Source organism: Halichoerus grypus, chromosome 5 (assembly GCF_964656455.1).
Source record: "Halichoerus grypus chromosome 5, mHalGry1.hap1.1, whole genome shotgun sequence".
Lineage (NCBI taxonomy): Eukaryota > Metazoa > Chordata > Mammalia > Carnivora > Phocidae > Halichoerus > Halichoerus grypus.
The window spans coordinates 174317952-174336290 of NC_135716.1; the positions used below are offsets into that span (position 1 = coordinate 174317952).

At 57.3% G+C, this 18339-nt stretch overlaps 1 protein-coding gene across 1 annotated transcript; it reads right to left on the reverse strand.

Moving 5' to 3' along the window:
- Positions 1 to 1298: 1298 nt before the first annotated feature.
- KLHDC7A (kelch domain containing 7A) lies at positions 1299 to 3721 on the reverse strand. The gene has a single exon (XM_036115608.2). The coding sequence runs from the start codon at positions 3719 to 3721 to the stop codon at positions 1331 to 1333; it is 2391 nt and encodes a 796-aa protein (XP_035971501.1). The 3' UTR covers positions 1299 to 1330.
- Between the last annotated feature and the right edge of the window lie 14618 nt (positions 3722 to 18339).

Here is an 18339-nt window from a genome sequence, read left to right on the forward strand (position 1 = left end):
CCCTGGTGCACCCGCATCTCTACTTCTTTCCTCCAGGCTGCCTGTCACTTTAGAAGTGCTCCCAGCTGCCCTGGCTTCCGGCTGACACCGGGAACATCGCTGCCCTCCTATCTGTGTATGCGTCCTCCTCAGCGAGAGAACAGGGCTGTGGCAATAGATGGGACCGGTCTCTCTTCCTCCCCGCCAGGAAGAATGGGCAACGTCCTGAGGTTGGAGGGTCTCTGCCCTTTCCGAATTTACCAACTCTGATGTGAGAGCCGGTCCCAGTGTCCTGTGTGATTTTCCAGTTCCTCAGCTCCGTCACGAACCTGCCCCTCCCTCCTCTCCTGTCTGACCGGGCAGACCAGGTGACCACAGGGCACAGGGAGGAGAAATTATGCCAACGTCTCTCAGCAGCCCGGGAGGGGTGCCTGGCAGTGTCTGCCCCTGCTCCCCGAGGTGAGGGCTGTGTTGTTCGGACGGCTGCTGTATTCTGCAGGCTCCGAGCTCTGGGGAGGGAGTCAGTGGTCAGTTAGCAATGGGCCCACGCGGGGGAGCCCAGGAGGACGGGCGCCGACAGATCGCACCTACTCCTCTCTCTCCTGAGACCTCAGATGTGGGATCACTGGGGCTCTTCTTCGTGGACCACTACAGGGTATATGTTTTCAAATGGCTGCTAACTGGAGGCTTCTCCTCCTAGTATACTAGAATTCTAGGTAATGAGAACAAGTGAGGTGGGTCAATTTGCTCTGCAGGCAAGAGTCCCATGGGCAGCACCAACTGTCGCTGATCTACTTCTCCAACCATCTCTCCTCTGGCCGGGCCCCTGGGGGCTCCCCAGGGCTCTTGGCACAGCCGGAACCACGTCCTTGTGTGTCCCCGGTGCTTCTGGGAACCCTGGAGGTAAGGGCTCGTGGCCAGTGTTTAGGACGGGGCCCTGGTGGCCTATAGAGAGCTGGCCCACCTCCAGCGGGGTTGGCTTGAGGGGTTATTGGGGGTCAACTGGCACCGGGACCTATGGTTGGGATGAGGCTGCACCCCTGAACTTTGGCGGGACCCTGACGTCCCTTCCGCCAAGAGTTCGGATTTGAAGCAAGGCGGCACCCATCGTTGCACACGTGTGTGGCCGCCCTCAGCCTCGGAGCACCGGTCCCTGGTTCTATCTCTGCATCCCACTGACAGCAAAGACGCATCCGAGGGCCCCGGCCAGCGGGGGAGGTAGGGTTAGAATTCACCTCTCGCTGGCCAAATGCCTGAGCAGCCTGCTCTCCTAGAAATGGCTCACGGAGTGGCGGGCAGGGGGTGCCTTTTGCTTCCCGGTTTTGCAGGAGAAGTCCGGCAGAGTGGGTAGCTAGACCCTGGTCTGAGGCACATCGGGGACGGGCAGGGTCAGGACGGTGGGCAGGAGGGTGCCCCGCGGGGAGGGGAAGCTCCGCAGCTCCTTGGGCACAAACCTGGGCGAGATGTGGTCGGCCAGGAAGCAGAGCGTGCGCCGGCGCCCCACGCAGTAGATGAGGTCCCCCAGCACGGCGCACTGGAAGGCGTCGGGGTAAGGCGTCCGCTGCGTGGCACACTCGTACCAGAGGCGGGCGCTGGAGCTGCAGCGGCACACGCTGATGCCCAGGCTGCGATTGAGGTCAAACCGGTAGAGAAAGCCGTTGACCGCCACCATCTCGGCCGTGCGGTCCTTGCCGCCCCCCGTGGGCCCGGCCTGCCAGCGCTGCTCCCGGACGGAGAATCGGAGAAGCAGGTAGCGCAGGGTGCCGCCCGTAACGAAGATCTCACCGGCGCATGCCGTGGCCGTGTGTGCCAGCGCGAACGTGTCGCTGGGGAGCGGTGGGACGAAGGTCCAGCGGTCCAGGCGGGGGTCATAGCATTCCACCGTGTTCAGACACTCGCCCCCAATGGCGTACAGGTGGCCGTCCAGGGCCACCAGCCGGCAGTGCGGCCGGGGCTGGTTCAGCGGGCACACCTCGCTCCAGATCCCCGTCAGCGGGTTGTAGCAGAAGACGCGGTTGGAGGGCTGGCGCCCAGACCCCTGGCAGCCGGACACCACGAAGAGGTAGTTGAAGAGACTGCAGAGGGCACAGCCTCGGGACACAGCCTCAGGGGGCAGACGGACCAGCGGGTGCCAGGCGTCCCGCTCCTCATCATAGCAACAGAGGCGGCCGGAGCCCTCCTGGGGGCACACGTCGGCCACCACCAGGTGCTCGCGGCCCCGCAGCCGGCGCCGGAGGATCAGCTCCCGCTCGGTCCCGCTCAGGCACCCGTAGACGTCTGGGCTGCGCAGCACCTGAAGGTAGTTGTCACTCATCACCTTGTAGGCTGCCTCCTGCAGGGCCTCCAGCTTCTGCCTCTTGGCCAAGCTCAGTACCTGGTAGCAGTTGCCCAGATCCAGGTGGACGCCCGGGGCGGAGCCAGGGGCCGGCGGGAGGTGGACGAAATTGGTCCCTGCCACCAGCTGCACGTGGGGCTCCCCGCTGCTTCCGGCTGAGCTGGCCCCGAGAGGAGCCCCGGGGAGGGGGCGGCCAGGCAGGGCACTCCCGTCTGGGCAGGACGGAGTGGGGGCCCCAAAGCCATCGAGCTGCAGCTGGAGCTCTGGGTTCTCCAGGATCTGGAGGAGGCTGTCCTTCCTGCTGAAGCCTTGCGTGGAGGGCGACGGCACAGGCTGGGGGCAGGTGGGTGTCTCGGTTCCACCTTCCTGGTCAGCGGCTTGGCCTCCTGAAGCTGCCCCTGCTCCCGGGGGGCCTGATGGTGGCACGGGGGCTGGACACTCAGCCAGGGCAGCTGTTCTGGGGGCCAGCCTGCCCTTGGAGGTGGCCCGGGAGGTGGATTCCACATAGTAATCGTACACCTTGCCCTTCAGCCTGGGCCCGGCCCCCTCCCGCTTGTCCTGTAGGAAATTCTCCTCCACACGAACCCGGGCCACCGACGAGTAGGTATAAGAGGTGCTGGAGGCTCCCTCCTGCTGAGGCAGGGTCAGGCCCATGTCCATGGTGGCCTGGAGGGCCCCGGCCTCTTCCCTGTGGACCCCCGTCACGCGGGTGAAGACCCAGCTCTTGCTCACGTCGCTCTTGCCTTCCACGTGGGCCATCCAGTTGGTGGGGGCGACCTCCTGCTCCCGGGACCCTGGTTGCCCCGGGGGGCCACCGTCCAGCCACGGGGCAGGCTCGCTGCCCTCACTGCGGCCGGCTGCTGTGGCGAGACCAGCGCGGGAGCTCTGGGACTCGCTGCCCAAATGGGGGTGGTGGGGCCGCTTGGGCGTAGGGCCAGCAGCTGTCCCGGCTTCCCGGCCACCGCAGCCAGGAGGCGCCGGTTCAGAGTCCGGGTGCCGCCCACCCCCTTCCTCACCAGCGCCCTTCTCCGTGGGCTCCCGAGCTTCTTGGGCTTCTGAGTCTTCGGGAGAGCGTCCTGTTGCCAGGACTTGGGAGTCGCCCTGATTCTCCCAGCCACAGCCCGGCGCCTCTCTGGTCCCCTTGCTTCCCCTCCGGCGTCTCAGCGCCCAGTGCGGCGCCCCGGGAGCAGCCCCCTGGACTGCAGGCTGCCCGGAGCCCTCGGCTTCCTCATTGGCCTCGGCCTTGGCGTTCCTGCCCCTCCGTGGGGCCTGGCCAGGCCTCGACTTGTAAAGCCTGTAGGCCACGGTCACCAGGAGCAGGGCAGCAGCGGACAGCACCACCTTGCCTGTCAGCTGCATGTCCAAATGCCAGTCCTGGGCCTCCACTCCTCCTCTTCCGGGGAGCATGCTTCCCAAATCCTCCCCGGGGCTGAAGAATGTCAAGAATCCGATTAATGATTGTCCAATAGGGGCCGGTTCCTGGTTCCTGCGGAGCGGAGCTGGAGGGGGTTCTGGGCTGGCTCTGGCCAGCCAGGGGCCGGTCAGCTGGGGGAGTCGGAGCCAAGGTGACCTTGAGCTGGCAGATGGTGGCCACTGGGGCTCAGGGCCAGCAGATCTCGGCGCTGGCCTCCCTGGATCCTTCGATACTTTTCCTGGGGGTGAGGGTGGGGGTTGTGCCCCAGGGCTGAGCTTGTGATCAGCCACCTGAACCAGCAGCTGCTGGAGGATGTACACAAAGAGGGAGGAAGCTCTTGACCACACAGTCACCTGATGCCAGGAAACGCACGGGGTTGGTTATTATATGTGTGTGTGTTTTATTTTCTCGTTTGCAAATCCAGCGGGCTAGGAGTGTGGGTGTGGTGAACTGTGAGACAGGTGGAGCTGTGGCAGGTGTGGCTTGAGGGCCTCCCTGTCTGTTTCCTTCCCGATGGGGTCTGCTGGTCCGGGCGGGGAGGTCTGCAATTAGCAGCAGGGACGGCTGAGCCCCGGACTGCAGCCAAGCCACCTGACTTGGCTTTGAATGCCTCTGCCCTCCCTCTGGCCCTCCTGAGGGCAGATGGGGAAAGCACCGGGCGTTAGTGCCCAGATCAGGGAGGGACGTGGGGCACATCCTTGCCCTCGAAAACAGACAACGTCCTCTGGTGAGAGGCCAAGGGAGATTCACCTGCCCCCATCTCACCAGTGCTGTGGTTTCCAGATCCAGACTGACTACCTGGCTCTGCCCCTTGCCAGCTGTGTGACCTTAGGCAAGTGACTTCCCCTCTCTGTGCCTGAGTTCCTTCATCTGTAAATGGGGGTAACAGCACACGCACCTCATAAGGTTGTGGTTGGTGTGCGTACAGCCCACAGTGCTGAGCTCCACCTTGTGAAAGCTCACGAAATATCAGCCATTCTTCTTCGTCTTCTCTTCCTCCTCCTCCTCGGAGTCATTATCATTCATATGAATCGTCACCAGCTGGACCTGAAGCACAGATTCAATTCTGCCCCTCCCCAGACCAAGGTCCTCCCAGGGCACCCAGAGGCCAGGGCAGGGCTGCCTTTGGGGCCAGCAGGTAAAGTGGCTAACGTGCCCAGCAGGCGGGCCCTGCACTGCCTGATCCCCCTGTGTCGGAGACTCTGATCCCCTGGCCCGAATGGGGCCGAGCACAGCGGGGACAACTACCAGCATGTTCTGTGCCTTTCCAGGGGTAGAACGGAGGGGGGCACTCTGGATGAATCTCATCTGATGCCCACCATCCCATTCGGGAGAGATGCAATCGTCACCTCCCATTTTATGGCAGCTCCAAACTCATGTCAGTTGGCTTGTAACTGGGGACTTGTATCCCTGTTTCCAGAGTCCAGAGTTTTGCAGACCTGACTTCCCCCACCAGGTATGGTTCCCCGGGACACAGCCCTCCGCAGCCTGTTCCGGGGCGACTGGCAGCAGGTTCCCTCCTTTTCTTTCCCTCATGGTCAAGATAGTGATTCTGAAGATAATGGGCACCGGAGCCCTGGGGTGCTTGTCAGAAATGCATGTTTCCAAGCTCTGCTCCTCAGACTTTCTTTTTTTAAAATTTTTTTCTCTATATTTTTTTATTATGTTATGTTAATCACCATACATTACATCATTAGTTTTTGATGTAGTGTTCCATGATTCATTGTTTGCATATAACACCCAGTGCTCCATGCAGAACGCGTACTCTCTTTAATACCCAACACCAGGCTAACCCATCCTCCCACCCTCCTCCCCTCTAGAACCCTCAGTTTGTTTTTCAGAGTCCATCGTCTCTCATGGTTCGTCTCCCCCTCCGATTCCCCCCCTTCATTCTTCCCCTCTCTGCTCCTCAGACTTTCTGATTCAGTAACTTTGGGGTATCTCCCAGGAAATCCCCAGGTTTGACAATCACCTTGGAGACTTCCGTGTGTCTAGGAATTAAAAAGTAAGTGAGCTTTGCTATTTGTCTGCTGAGAATTCCTTTTCACGCTGAGGAGGTGGGTGAGCACCTTGTTTCATCAGGACGAGGAGCAGGAAATGGGGAGTGAGGTCCTGGGTACTTTGCGTAAGTGAAATCATTTCATCTTCCTGGTAATCTGGGGAGGTAGGTGCTGTTATCACCCTCATTCTACAGGTGAGGACACAGGCTCAGAGGGATCCGCCAATGTCACATAGATCGTGAATGGCAGAGTCTTGATGTATGACCAGGTCTCTCTGGCTGCATGGATCATTCCTCTTCCTCTGGGAAGGGGAGGACGAGGTATAAAGGGATAAAGGGTAATAGAAGTGATTTGTCCAATGGTGAATCCAGGCCTTTGGGGGTCCCCTGCTGGCCAAGTTACCATTTCAGTGGTAGGGGCAGCTTTGGGACTCCCACACCCTTGGAAAGGGGAAGACTTATGGCATGCCCCTTTGGTGACAATGCTGTGACCTGGCATTGTCCTCTCAGATGCCACCGAGTGAGCAGGGTGTCAGCCCCTTGGGCATGCTGCTTCCCACCCAGTAAAGACTCTACTGCACCAGGAACCACTTTCTCTGTGGCTCCAGCGTAAACCCTTTGAGTCAGACAATCACTCTTTCCCTTTGGAAACTTGCTCCCGGGCACTGGGTGTGGCCAAACCAGTCCCCTGGGGTGGCAGGGGCATGGTGGGGGGCGTCTGGGAGCAGAAAACACACAGTCCCAGCCCTGAGAGAACCTATATCCTGATCCATAAGATGGCGCATGCACCCGAGATATGATCAAGCCACAAGGGATCACGGAGGAAAAATTAATGAGGTGACTTGTCAACCGGTACTTATTGACAAAGTACCACGGGCCAGTGGACGGCCAGGGAGACTAGAGCGAGGGGCATCAGAAGAGAGGTCAAAAGAGTATTCCAGAAAGAGGTGTTTAGCAACGAGTGTTGATAAAGGAAGGAGGGGGGTGTAGGCGGATTAACTGAACAAATATTCACCAGATGCTCACCATGTACCACGCCCCTTGCTGGGACAGCGACATATGTTACAGAGACACACATGGCCCTGGCACCTTGGCAGACTGCCACCTCGGGAAGACGCTGCTGAGCAGGAGGTTGGTGGGGAGTGATGATGCTCGTTGGCGAGGGTTTCCGTGGGAGAGCGCACGGGGGTAGCGCAGAGCGTGGATGTGGCCGGAACAGGGAAGGCCAAGAGGAGAGAAATCGCAGGTCTGAGGACATGGAAGCCTGACAGGCGTGACGGTGTCTGGACATCTCCAGATTGGGGCTTGGGGCAGGTGCAGGCAATGTATGTGGGAGTGTGTGTGAGTTAGATGGCACTGATTTGACTCCTGGTGTGGCATTTCCTGCGACCCTCCCTTGTGGGAGGGCCGGAGTAACACCTGCCGAACAGCTGAGCCCAGAGGAGCCCCCATTCAATGAGGCTTCCCGCTGTGCACCCTCTATTCTGTGAGACACCTGTCATAGAAAAGAGAGTTGTTACAGTTCCCAAGAGGGTCCCCCACGCCACACCATGCAGGGCCTCATGGGGAGGCACTGGGGTCAGGAAAGAGGCAGATGGAGCCAGAGGACAGAATGGGAGTGTGATTGTGGTTTTTCATGGGAAGGAGTGGGCAAGGCAAGGTGAATAGATTTAGGATCAGCTAGTTTGAATAATTTCAGGGGGCCCCAGCACTGTCTTTCTTTGTCTCCTACCTGGCCCTGGAGTCATTGGGACAGGGGAGTATTGGCCCTGGTGTAGGAGAGCCTCAGGAGAGTCGGATAAAGCAGTGGTGTGGCTCCGCTTTGGATGGGTTCATTTGCATATGAAAGGGGGCGCTCCTGGGCGAGTCATTTGCTGCCTCTAGGAACTAGCTAATCCTGGGAGTTCGCTGTAGCCGGTCCACCATACAGAAAATCAGAGGATATAGCTACTAGACAGAAGCCCGGAAGACAAAAGAACAAGGACTTTGGGGCCTAAGAGGAGGCAAGCACCCCTGCAGGGCGGTTGGGAGTGAGCTTGCGGCTCTCTCCTGAGGTCTGATCCCATCCTGCCGGTGAACGCCACACTCCCACTAGCAGGCTTCAAGCTCCAGAAATTACAGCTCCCCACCCCCGCCCCCTTCCCAGTCTGTTTGGAGAAAGTGAAATGAACAAATGAAGACAGGAGCGAAATTAAAAGATAATTGGAAGTCTGTATCGGGCTTCGGTGAGGGTGCGTGCGCGCCGCCAATCTGGCCTCTTGGTGCCAGCAGGACCAATTGAGAAGTCTGGGGTTGGCTCAGGGGGTGGATAAAACAGTCGGAGCTGAATGCGTGCCATGCAAATAAACAGGCCTATCTTCCAGTGATTGGCTTCGAATTCGGTGGTGCCGGTCCCTCCTCTGGTCTGCTCAGCACCAGGGGTCTGCATTTCCTAAGGTGGGCGCCGACTCCAGGTGAGGCCCGGAGTTGGGGGCCCGAGGCCGGGAGGAGGTGGATGCAGGTAACTCGGTGTCTGTGCAGAGAGGGAGACAGGGAGGACTATGGCTTCTTACACACACACACACACACACACACACGCACGTGCACCCCATGTGCACACGCGCACACACAGGAGGGAGAGGGCAGAGCTTCTGAGTCCGAAGTGTCAGTGATTAAAGGACCTGGTCTGACTGATGCAGAGGCCAAGGCCTAGGGAGGGAAAGTCTGTGTAGCTGGGACTAGAACACAAGGCATCTAACTGGGCCCCCGGGGGTGGGGGGAGGAGGAGGTCAAGGACAGATTCCTACTCATCCAGAGGGCGCACAGTAAGTATTTGGTGGTGAAGTGGTGGTTCTTTACACTTACCCAGGGGCTTTCCTCGACAACCTCTCCTTGACACATGATGGGTTTCGTTATGCTCAGCACCCCCAGGCTGCACCCCCGGCTGGCGTGTACCGCCCCATCTGCATGGGTCATTGAATGCTGAAAAATTTCCATTCTGGCTGGGGAAGAGCCACTCTCCCAACCCCACCAGCTTGGCTGCCACTCCCCCAGGACCCCCTCTGTCCGATCTGCCATTTGTGGACTGGAAGCTTAGTATCACAAGGGTCCTCCAACCGTGCGCCCCTCTGCTAGGGCAGTGCCCCGTCTCACCAGGCAGTAAAATATAGACTATTCCCCTGGGCTCTGCTGCCCCCCGGACCCCTGTTCAGCTCCGTCCAGGGATGCTGGCACCATAGTTAAGGGACTGAGGCTACCACCTTGGTCAGGAAGCTGAAACAGCGAGGTGAGGCCCAACCAGGACCCTGGTGGACCCACCTTGGTGATCGTCACCTACTGAGCCTCAGGTGCCGGCTCACCCCTCCCATCCAGCCTTCTAGTCACGTGACCTCCACAAAACCCTGTCCTGGTCGTTATAGGCACAGCCTGTGACCGCCCTTCTGATTCTCCTGCCCTGCGTGGTCCGCACTGTCATCCTTATTTTATAGGTGAGGGCACCGGAACTTCCAAGTGAAGAGGTGATCTTGCCCCAGGTCCCACAGCTGGTGAGTAGTGCGCAGGTGGGGCTCAGGTCCATCTGCTCTTTGACCTTGGCCCTGCACCCATCCAGCCTACCGTGTGGTCTGCTGCCAAAGTTGACCTCCACAGAAACCCAAGGGAGGCTACCATTGCTTTCCAAGGAGACAGGTCACTGAAGTTCCCTTCTGTTGTGGGACAAGCAGAGGCCAGGGCTGGGTGCTGTCAGGGTTTTGGAGAGGACAAGGCGTGCTGTAGTCACCAGGAAAGGGAGTTTCAAAGAGACGGGAATGCCAAGGGCATGAAGAAATGTCCTACTTACAATTCCACTGCATAGACCATTAGGAAGTGGAATAATGGCCTTTGATACGTGCCTGTGAATTTGATGCGGAAATTGAACGTGAAACGATTCCTGGGTGCCGTTGGAGATGGCAGAGTGCGTCCTGATTTTTGCTCCCGGGGTGGGATGAGTGGAGGCGGAGGGAACATCCTGTGTAGCACAGGATGCGTGTGAAGGGATGGAGCTTTCACAGAGGGCCCGGGGCCAGTTCTCAGAGCCAATATTTCTGGGGTGCCCACTCTGTGTCAGGCCCTGGGCTCTGCTGAGGCTGTAGGCACCATCTCCTTCCACCTTGGCACCCCCCTGCAGCAGGGGTAAAACCCATTCTAGAGATGAGGACACCAAGGCCCAGTTTCTTGCCCGGGGCTAAGTCTGTTTGACCCCAAAGCCATTTTCCAGAAACCCTTGTTAGCATGCAGGACCTCAGGCCCCTCACCAGCCTAAATCCTTCTGCTAACCAGATCCCTATGGGAAGCACCATAAATACTTGGATCAGTACCCCCACCCACCCATAGTCCCCACTATATGACCTCGAATAGCCTCAAGACAATGTGGCTTCTTCCACCCGGGGTCAGAGAGAGGTCCCACCTTTGTCACTGTCCCTGTGACATCTGAGCTCTTATAATAACCTTAATAGACATCACCATGGGTTCTGACTGTCAAAATCTCTGTGCCTCTGCTTCCTTCTCTCTCCAATGGGTGTGACGCCATCCATCCATGGGATTATTGTCAGAAAACACGTTAGGATGCCTGGGAGGACACCTGCTGCAGGTGCATAGCAGGGATTGCTAAGTGTTTATAGAATATATTGACGGATCAGAAGAGAACCCATCATGGTCGAGGGCTGGAGGTGTGCCTTGCTCTGAAGTGCTTCAGAGGTAGGGTCTCATCTAAGCGAATTTCTGCAACCTTCCCGAGCCGGCGGGGTTATCCCCATTTTACAAGGAAGGAGCCCAGAAGGGTTAAGTTATTTGCCCCAAGACACACAGCTAGGAAGTGAGGCACCTGAGTTTCCAACCAGGCAACTTTATGTCTAAGGGCCTTGCTTCTGGCCAGGCTGTCTTGCTCTCCTGTCAGTGCGCCCTCCTCCTGCTGCGGGATTCCTGACAGTCGCCAGCCCGGTGTGCCCTACCGGGGCAGCGAGCTCTCTGGGTCCGGCCGTCCGCGGAGCCCCATCCTAGCAGCTCGTGGCTCCCCTCTGCCTTCTCCACGTGCAGGCTCCAGGATGTCCTGTGGCTCCCCACGGCATCCCCTACCAAATCTAAATGCCTCGGCCTGTTCTCCAAGGTCCCTTTGACAGCCCAACCTCATTCGTCACTGTTCCCAAACACCCGTTCTGCTCCAGCCAAGCTCATCCATTTACTGTCCCCTCATCCCTGCTGTCGCACGGGCCATTTCTCCCACTCATGGCATGCTTGCCCACATCTCTGCCGCTCGGCTCACTTTCGCAAAAACCCCAGATCAAAACTGGGCCTTCTCCACAGGGACTCAAGCCAGGGTAACAGTTCTTCACTCTCTCTGGGTCTCAGGTCCCTCTGAGGCTCCCCTGGAAGTTACAGATCCTTGTTCATACTGTCTCACCTACAAATTCTGGAAGTCCCCTGGCTCCGGTTAGGCTATTCCCAAGTCAGGGGAAGGCGCATACTGAGCTTTTGGGAGTATGTGTCAGATTGGTTCTGGGGGTAAGAAATAACACCAACTCAAGGTGGTGTGTTTTGAAATAAATGTGTGCTTTGGGTTACTCGGTGCAAAAAAAAAAAAAAAAAAAAAAAGATTCCTGGGCAGATAAGTGTAGAAATCACTGCTTTGTGACCTCTGAGCTCAATTGCTTCATTTGTAAAATGGGGCCAATAAAACCTGCTACTATATAAATTGTCATGGTGATCAGGTGAATTATAGTGCATTAAGGCCCACTTTTCTCTGGGCCCCCACATCCCGTGCTCTTCTCAAGAGACCATCAAGAAGGAGAGAAGCAGAGATCCTCTCCCACCCAGGCCCAGTGGAGAGTGGGGCTGGAGGAACTAGGAGCCTGAGCCAGCAGGGAGGAGCTGGGGGGGCCGTACGGCTCTCCTGGGAGAGGAGCTGCCGCAGCCCTGAGTCCCCAGCTGACTCTCCCAGAGACGAGAGAGCTGGTGCTGGCCCCTGAGAGGTAGGACGGGTTTGTGTTCCACAGCCCTGAGCCTCTAAATGGAGCTAACTCAGTGCAGCCAGGGGCCTCGCTGGCCCGTTAGAGCTGCTGGGGCTGAGTGCAAATCAGTGCTCTGCAGAAAGACAGCCGCCCAGGTGCAGAAGGTGGAGAGAGTGGCCCCAGCCAAGCTGCAGAGAGCCAGAGGGAACTGGGGGGGGGCGGGGAATGGGGGGGCAGGGAGGGGCAATGCTGCAGGGAGAGCAGCTGGGGAAGCCGGGCCAGGGGCTGGAGGCCCTGTACCAATCATCCATCCATAGGATGCTAGGGGCCAGACCCGGGCCTGGTTCTGGGGAGGGAGAAACAAATGGAGAACAAACAGCTTCACTGAGCACCTACTATGTGCCAACCACCGGGAGAAGAACTCCATATTCTTCATGATTTAATCTTCATACAACACTGTGGCCGGGACAAGGCTATGTGGGTTCCACCAAATCCGGGTTCATTTCCTCTTCCTGGGCATCTGGAAGTGAAAACAACATTTCCCAGACACCCCCTGCAGTGGCGGGGCGGGGGGGGCATTTGATGGAGCATGGCCAAGGAAGGGCAAGCTGAGATGACCTAAGTGGCTGCTGGGTTGAGTCAGGGAAGAACCGGTGTGTGGCTTCCCCTCCTTGCTACACTTGCAGTGGTGACCTCAGAGGCCCCGTGTCCCAGCCCGCCCCTCCTCCAGCCCAGGTAAGACTGGGACATCGAACTGGTATTCGGCTGAGCCGCTGAGGTTTGCTGGTTACAGAAGTCAGTATCACTTTCCTGGGCCAACATAAAGTCCACTGGTAGAGGGATTGTCCCCACTTTGCAGATAGGGAAACGGAAGTCCAAAGAGGCCCAAACCTCCCCAGCTAGTAGGCTCAGCCTCACCCCTCCAAAAATCCTCCCCTCTGCCCTTTTAGGCCCACCCCGGCCCTCCAGAAGCTCACAGTCGAGTGGGGGAGGATCATATCAGAGCAAATCATGGGATGCTATGGAAACAAGGAAGAAAGAGCCCAGGCTTTGGGGGAGCAGGCCTTCCCAGAGCTGAGTCTTAAGGGATTTGACAAGTAAACAAGGTAGGGAAAAAAAAAAAACAAAAAAACAAAAAAAAACAAGGTAGGGAAAGGACAGTTGACGCAGAGGGCCCATGGGTTGCAAAGGCCCTGAGGCTGGGGGCCATAATCAAGAGCTCTAGGCACAGGGATGGTTCTAAGTGCTTGAAAGTATATGGGGGGGGGGGATTTGAAGTGTCCAGCTTAGTGTCCAACTGGGTGGCAATGACATGGGGACCAAATGAGTTCTGGGCCTTACAGCCAGAAAGATTGAGATAGGAACCAAGGCAGGACTTCCCTTGATGGGAACGTTCCAGATAATGCAAGGTGTGGGGCTCGCCCCATCAGCAGTCACCAAGAACAGCAGAAAGGAGAGGGGCTAGTTTCAATTTGGAGAAAGGGGAGCCTACATTGTGTTTCCTTGTCCACGTCCCCCAGGTGTGCCCCCATTATCACCACTTCCCAGGAGCATGGTGCTTTTCCGTTCTGCCTTCTAATTTCCCAGGTGCTGTGATTCAAAGACTGCGTCCCAGCCCCGTGCTCTGGGCTCCGTGATGCTGGGTGGTGGGGTCGCTTGCCCAATGGTTTTGCTTCACCTTCCTCTAGTCGGCGACAGGTGAACAGGTGAACGCTGCTTATTTTATTCTGCCTCTTCGGAGGGGTTGTGTTTTCATTTCCATTGCTGCCCGAGAGCCCAGTGTTGGGGGGCTGGGGGGCAGACGAAGCACAAACCTCTCAGGGAAGAGCCTCCAAGTCCACGGTTTCTAGGCAGCGGGCTCCCTTTGCCAGTAACCGGAGCTTCCCAGAGTCGAGAGGGACCTCGGAGGCCCGCAGTCCAACCCTCTTGTGCTACACAGAGACCGCACAGAGGGAGATGATGCCACAAATCCACGCAGAGGGGACCCATGTGCCAGTGCTGTGGCTTTTGGCACTGGGGTGAGCTCAGGGACCCCGCCCCTTGCAACTGTCCTCCCCGCCCCGTGTGTTGGCAGGCTGCTGCCCCCATTCCACAGCAAACCCGTGAGCGAGGAGCCCCGAGTGCTGTTTCACAAAAGAGAAACTGAGGCCCCAAAGGGAGGTGACCCTGCCCAGATCCCTCCACTCAAAGGTGGCAGAGCTGGGATTGTCGTCTCCCGAGCCCCGCAGCCGCCCAGGAGGGGATGCCAAGATGGCTCAGGAAACTCCAGCAATCCTTATCTCCAAGCTGTACTGGCAGAGATGGGAGAGACCCCTTCCCGGCTGGCCAGGTGCCTGGCTGGGAAGGTACCCTGAGCCTGAGACAAAGACAGGGACCCTGTCCAACCCCCGGCAAGGCTCAGGACCCAACAACTGCAGTGAGGTCCCGTGTGACTCCCTCTCCACGAGAAGGTACGCATCTGGAGGGCAAGCTGCGCATGCGGGGAGGGTCTGGCTTGTGCTTGGTCTTCCATAAACATTTGTCGAATACAAATGAATAAATGAGAACAGATGAGTTACCATGTTGACAAGAGCAAACAAATACAGCCCAGATTGAGCCTTTCATTGGTTTAAATACTGAGAGGCGATGAGCTGGTATCTTCAGGGCCAAGAACCATCAGGGGAGGCTGGAAGGGGCTGCATCTGGAAGGAGGGGATGTGGCTTCCCCAAGCGATTGCTGAAGAAAGGCATTCTGGGAGGCAGAAGAGCTTGTGCAAAGGCTTGGAGGTAGGAACGAGCAGAGCAGCCGGGCTGGGATGAAAGTACATGATCGTGGCCAGAGCAGGGGGTTATGTCGGGGTGACATGGGTGCCACAGGGGAGTGGGGCTGGCTGCCATCTGTTCTTCTCTTTGAGTTATTCTCAGGGCTATAGGGACAAGTCAATTGTGTTGAGTTGATGTCGGCTAAGGCTTGGAAATAAAACAAAAGAAAAGAAAAAACCGTTCCTGGGAGAGCTGAGTGGAAGGCTTTGGTCAATCATTTCCTTCAAAAGTCAGGTTGCTCTGGGTGGGAGTCCTGGCGTCATCATGAAATCTTTGTGTGTTCTTGGGCAGGTGGCTCTTGTTCTCTGGTCTCAGTTTCCCCATCTGTAACATGGGTGGGGAGTTGGAAAATTTCCCCGTGATCAAGATCCTGAAAGTTTGTTCCCCCAGGGCAGAGGTAGCAAGTGGAGAATCTCACTGTGCGCTGGGGGCCACGGGGGTCGCCGGTTGGGGCCCCAACTTCTATTTCCTCTCTGGCTTGGCTTCTGTCCCTGCGCCATTCCCCTGGGAGCTGTGCTAGTCCTTTGCCAGCCCAACACTACCTCCTGGCCTTCAGGATCCAGCTTAAGCATTGGCTCCTTTGTGTATCACAACTAACCATCACTAATGGTTACAGTGAAAGTTGTAATATTTATTTTGCTTTCACCAAGTGCCATGCACGGATCCCAAAGAGCAACAATCCCGAGAGGTAGGTACTATGACCATTCCTAGGTGGTGAAACTGAGGCTCAGAGGGGACAAATGACGTGGAGTGGAAACCAGAGGTAACGGGTGGGGGGCACTGCCACTCTGCAGTGTGAGGCCTGAACCCCAGGCTCGGCCCAGTGCCTCCAGCCTGGGCAACCAACCTCTGCGGAGGTCAAGTCAGGGCAGGAGGGCGGCCTTCTAGAACTGGTTTTTCTTGCTCTGGGTCTGGGCTGGAAGCAGCCACTGTGCCAAGTCTGGACGCTGAGGACCTGGCAACTACTCTTTCAGGATCTTCTGGTCACACGATCTTCTTTTGCCCCTGTGGGCTGGGTGAGGGCCAAGGGAGGCCCCTCGGGCTGCAGCCTGACATCTGGGATCAACTGCAGAGAGTACGTGTGAGCAAGGTGGCCTCAGGGCAAAGAGCACGGGACTGGGGTCAGGCTGGAGTGCTGGCTCTCTCGGTGATCTGCTGAGTGGCTTTAGGTCAGGCCCTGTTCCAGCCTCAGTTTCCCCATCTGTGAAATGAGGACATTGGGTGGATCCTAACCAGCTCAGATAGCAAGATCCGTCAACCCAGCAGTGGTCAAGGTTGACATTGCAAGGTTGACATTGCATGTGATGACAGAGAGAGGCGTGTGTTTGTGTGTATACGTGTGTGTGTGCATACGGGGTGGGGGTGGAGCTGGGCTCCTTCTCAGATCAGAGGGATTGGCATGTGGAAGAAAGAGGGGTTGGGGAAGAGCCCCTGATGGACAGTCAGGAGACCAGGTACTCATCCTGGCTATAGCACTGACTTGCTGTGTGTCCCTGAGAACACGGCAGTCCCTCTCTGGGCACATGGATCTCCATCAAATAAGAGCCTCTGGCCCATAATCTTTAGTGTTCCTGTGGCTCTGAGTTGTTTGGATACTAAAAGAGTGTGGGGGGGTGATTGGAGAAGTGAGCACAGTCCTGGAGTCACCCCAGACGTGAGCCCTGGCTCTGCTTCTTGCTGGTCATGTGACCCTGGGCATTCCTTCTCCAGTCCCCAGGGTTTGCTGATCCATCTGGCACAGTGGGCACAGTGCTGAGAGCCCATGGCACTCTTAGGGGCCCACGCAATGTTTTAATTTCTTTTTAAAATCAGAAATAAAAGAAGAATGTAATCCACCCTGGTTATGTTCATGTATATAAATGTGCTTTTAAAGCCTTTTTTATGAAAGGAGGCAGAAGTGCCCCAGGCCCCCGAAAGTCATAGGTGGCCTGGCTCTCCAGGGTCGCATCCTTGGGAAGAGGTGTGGTATCCCTGACTGCCCAGGGTTGTTGGGAGGAAGACATGAGATAATTGTGTGAAGCTGCCTGCCCCCCAGGGAGTGGCTGGATCTGGGTGAGAGGTGTGCCAGCAGAGTAATGGCCCCCCAAAGATATCCACATCCGAATCCCTGGAACGTATGACCATCATTTATGCGGCAAAGGGGTATTAAGTCTGCAGATGGAATAAAAATTGTGGATCAGGTCACCTTAACGTAGACGCATTACCCAGGGTTATCTGGGTGGGCCCTAGGCGATCCCAAGTGTCCTTACAAATGGACCCGGGAGGCCGGAGGGTCAGGGTCAGAATGATGAGCTGAGAGAAAGACCCGGCTGGCCACCGTGGGCTCTGCAGATGGAGGAAGGGGCCGTCAGCCAGGGAATGTGGGCAGCCCCTCCAATCTAGAGAAATAGGAGGAAGCAGATTCTCCCTGGTGCCTGCAGACACCTCGACTTTAGCCCAGTGAGACCCGTGTCAGATGCTGACCTCCAGGACGGTAGGATCTCATACATTCATGTTGTTAAAGCCACTTTGTCTTCCGTGATTTGGGACAGCAGCAATAGGACATGAACGCAGGAGTGTGGGAGGACTGGGGCCCTAGCGGAGGCCCCTGCCTCTCTGTGAGCAGTTCCCACTTCACAAAGGCACCCCGACCCAGCATGGCACCCCTTCTGGGGAGGAGCCGCCTCCGGGCCTGGCATGGAAGGTGGAAGGGAGTCGTATGGGGTCTGAGGGTCAAGGGAGGTACCAGGCTAAGTTGCTCATGTTTTGTTTCTCCTGGTTTTCCCGTGTCCCTTTGTGTCCAGGCTCATTTTCTCCAGGGAAGCCGAGACTCGGCGATGCCAACTCCCGTCTCCATATGCCCTGGTCCCCGCATGCCCCAGCCCCACCCCACTCAGCAGAAAAGTTGATTCTCCTGTCGCTGCGCAGAGTCTGGAAACTGGGCTCATGTCTCACCACCTGAGCCTGTAAATAAACCCAGCATGGTGAGCTTTGTGGGACCTGGCACCCCCAGGGGGACAGAACGTGACCTGCCGCCTAGTCTTCCCCAAGAGCCTTTCTCCTGCCCTCTTGGCTGCTCCAAATCTCTGCCCAAGAGTGGGCTCTCCCCCTGCATGCTCTGGGATTTGCTGGTTGCCACCAACAAAGGCAGACTTTGGTGCCCAGAAATGTCAGGGAAGCGTGTTCTTCCTCAGCTCCTGGGGTGCCGTGCTCCTGACAGGCTGTCGTGTGCTCTGGAACAGAGGATGGCGAGCGCGGGCAGCTCCGTGGAGAGGGAAGGAGGGGCCACAGCAGCACCTCCCATCTGCACCATTCGGGGTGGCAACATCCACACTCACCAGCGGGTGCTTAAGGCTGAGCAATTTCTCTTTTATTCTTGGACAAGCAACTTGACCTCTCTGTCCTCTATTTCCCCCTCTGTAAAATGGGACTAACAGCACCCACCTGGTGAGAGCTCTCTGTGAAGCATGCCCGCTATAGAGGAGGACTGGTGGTGGGGCGGGGGGATGGCTAGTCAGCCTGAGTTACTGTTCATCTTTTCCCCTCTGACACATCACACGTTCACTGGGAATCCCTGGTGAGAGGCTCCCAGGTTGGGGTTAGAAGTGAATAAGGCAGACTCTGCCCTCAGGAGGCTCACAGTTTAGCAGGAAGAAAAAGTCACAATGGGCACAACCAGTGGTATGAACGTGCCTGCAGGGGAGAGAGCCCAACACCTGCCCTGGAGGGAAGGGTGAAGGAGGGCTTGTCTACCCAAGGCCTTGAAGGCTGTGCAGAAATTTCCAGCAGACGACGAAAGAGGAAAGACGTCCTGGGAAGAAGGAACGGAATGAACAAGGTATGGAGGCAGGAACACATGTGGGTATTT